The sequence below is a fragment of the Montipora foliosa genome, chromosome 2, assembly GCF_036669935.1.
Source record: "Montipora foliosa isolate CH-2021 chromosome 2, ASM3666993v2, whole genome shotgun sequence".
NCBI lineage: Eukaryota > Metazoa > Cnidaria > Anthozoa > Scleractinia > Acroporidae > Montipora > Montipora foliosa.
In genome coordinates this window covers 42,285,233-42,287,732 of record NC_090870.1, presented here as the reverse complement: position 1 = coordinate 42,287,732, position 2,500 = coordinate 42,285,233, and the positions used below count along the sequence as shown (strand labels likewise).

The window sequence follows — 2,500 nt, the reverse complement described above, 5'->3', positions numbered from 1 at the left end:
TCTATGTATAGCTCTTTGGTACAATGTAGACCATGCAAACTGTCATAGGTTCAGTAATAATAATTATTATCATTATTCCTACATGTACAAGGAGTGCTGGGTATACCCCAAGCATAATCAGTTTATAAATAACTATTAGTTAATTTAGTAATTTTAGTAAGGAAATTAGTAATTTCCTTTTCACTGGGCTTAAAATTTACCAGCTAGTCCACATTAATGAGAATGCCATTTTTTTAGTACATGTATTGACACAGTCATATGACCAATTTTAATACATGTAGACTACAAGCTCCTATTCATACATGTTAACAATGGTCCAAGCGTCACTACACCCTGTAAGTGGTACATCTTCCAAACTACTATGCCAGAAAGTCACACGTTTGAAACCTGTCACAAGCACTTGGATCTATTATCAAAAGTACGCTCAAGTGACCATCAATAAGTACATTACATGTGTACATATACTTCATCTACATGCATTTCAGAATTATTATTTAGTTTAGGCAAAGTGTGTGAACTATATAAGTATCACCACATAAGAAAAAGCGTACAGTCATCAAGCGATCATAAATGGAAAGACAATTATTATTTTATTTAGTATGTATTTGAGAGTCACTGGAGTACACATACCTACAATTTTCAAGCCAGCTGTACCAAACCTTCTCATGACTGCTTGGGATGATCTTCAGATCTCCATTTCGAACAGCCTGCAATCAAACGAAACTCCGTTTTTACTAAGTAACAAACATGTAATTTACAGTGTAAAGGGAACCTCCACTCCAACAAAGAACAAAAAAACAATGTTAAACCACAGGAAATAAAATTTTGAGACGCCGAGATCCTAGTTAAAAATCCGAGGTCGAGACTTCTTGGTAAAAAGTTTCGAGACTCAAAAAAGGTAGAAACAAACCATGCAAAAACGAGGCTTCGAGACTTATCAAAAATGCTTTGGAGATTACGAGATCCTGCCAAAGTTTTCCAAGGCCCACGTCTTTCGAGGTACCATTCGCCACCCTAAGTTTGTTTGAAATTTCTCCAAGATACAATTACGAGCAGACGTTTCCATCCAAAACACATGAATTTCAGAGTTACATTTCTTTGTTTTTGGATTTCTCCAGGTCCCAAAATATGGGATAATACATGTGATTGAAAATTATTCAAGATGGTGGCCGAACTGCCTGGAAATTTGAAAAAAGAAAGAAATAGATGCAAGCATTATTAAATAAAACTATTTTTCTCAGGTACAAAGTTATTCATTTCTATGAGCGTAGGTTCCCTTAAACTGCACCGTGCTGTGTTATTAAAATTATAGCATGCAAACACCAAAATAAAGGTTACGTGTACCTTCACAGCCATGTCTGCCATTTCCTGACAATCAACATACCACTGAGGCTTGATCAGTGGCTCAACAATATCTTTAGACCGGCTGATAGAAAACAATTTTGGGGGAAATTAGTGAGAAAGTCAATTAAAGTTGACAGTAAATGAGTCGTCACTGCCACAACAAGAAACAAAAGGATCTGACACACTATTACTGTGGTAATGAAAGTGTCTGGCATTTAAACAAAGGCCTTGACTATAAAAGGACCTTTGCTCCTACAGTAGCATTCAGGAAACTCATTGTCCACCACAATGAGCTGGAAATGGGCTATGATGACAAAAAGTTATATTAAGACTCCGCATTCCTTTATTTCAATAAACAATTCTCTGTATTTTAATTCATAAGTTTTCAATAATTAGTGTCAAAATATTATCCTTAACTGTACTTAAAATGTCAATATACATTTAGAGAATTATACAAGAGTCTCCTTGCTTGTGTTTATAACCTTTTCTCTATCCTTCAATGCCAATTAATATTTTGTCAGCCACCTTCTTGGAAAAGCCATTAAAGCAGTGATTTAAGAAGGATTCGATTGACCCTATTCTCAGAATAAGAATTATGTGGAGTGATGATTTACATGTAAAAGGGTATGTCTGGCGTTTTGAAGAAACAAAGGTAATAAAGATGTTTAAAATAGCAGGAAGGATAGCATTTCAAGTATTCCTATTCCAGAATTGTACTGCCCATTGAATGGACCATAAAAGGAAAAGAGAGATCCCTATTCTAGTAAGAGTGCTTCAAATGTTCAAGTGTGTAAATTCCAGCTGTATCAGATGACTTTTAAAGAGCACCATGATATACCTCTGCAACACACCTTCTGACTATAATGCTCCCAAATGAACTTCCAAGGGAAATTGGAATTATTCTCATCATTCTGTTTAAAAACAGTTTTATTCTGAAATCGAAGTAGACCTTTATTCTCCAAAACTTGAAAACAGGGATCTATATTCATTTTTTATCAAAGTCTGCTGGACAACTGTGAATGTGGATCCCTGTGAAAATATTCAAATTCATAACACAGTTGCCATTTCCTCACATCTTTTAGCCATTTACCTGCATGTTGGGACTACCATTGGATTCTCTTCTGTTTTAATAAATAGGCCTTTCTTGGTGAGAGCT

General features: G+C 35.2%; 1 protein-coding gene across 2 annotated transcripts in view; it reads right to left on the bottom strand.

Annotated features, from left to right (window-relative positions):
- The window catches only part of LOC137993150 (valine--tRNA ligase-like), a 35,328-nt gene that overhangs the window by 14,935 nt on the left and 17,893 nt on the right, over positions 1-2,500 (bottom strand). For both annotated transcript variants that reach the window (XM_068838835.1, XM_068838837.1), the window contains 3 exons: positions 2,435-2,500; positions 1,345-1,426; positions 631-707 (listed from right to left, as the gene is read on the bottom strand). The exon at positions 2,435-2,500 is cut by the window's right edge and continues 38 nt beyond it. In XM_068838835.1, coding sequence (XP_068694936.1) covers positions 631-707; positions 1,345-1,426; positions 2,435-2,500 — 225 coding nt within the window. The remainder of the gene's footprint in view (positions 1-630; positions 708-1,344; positions 1,427-2,434) is intronic.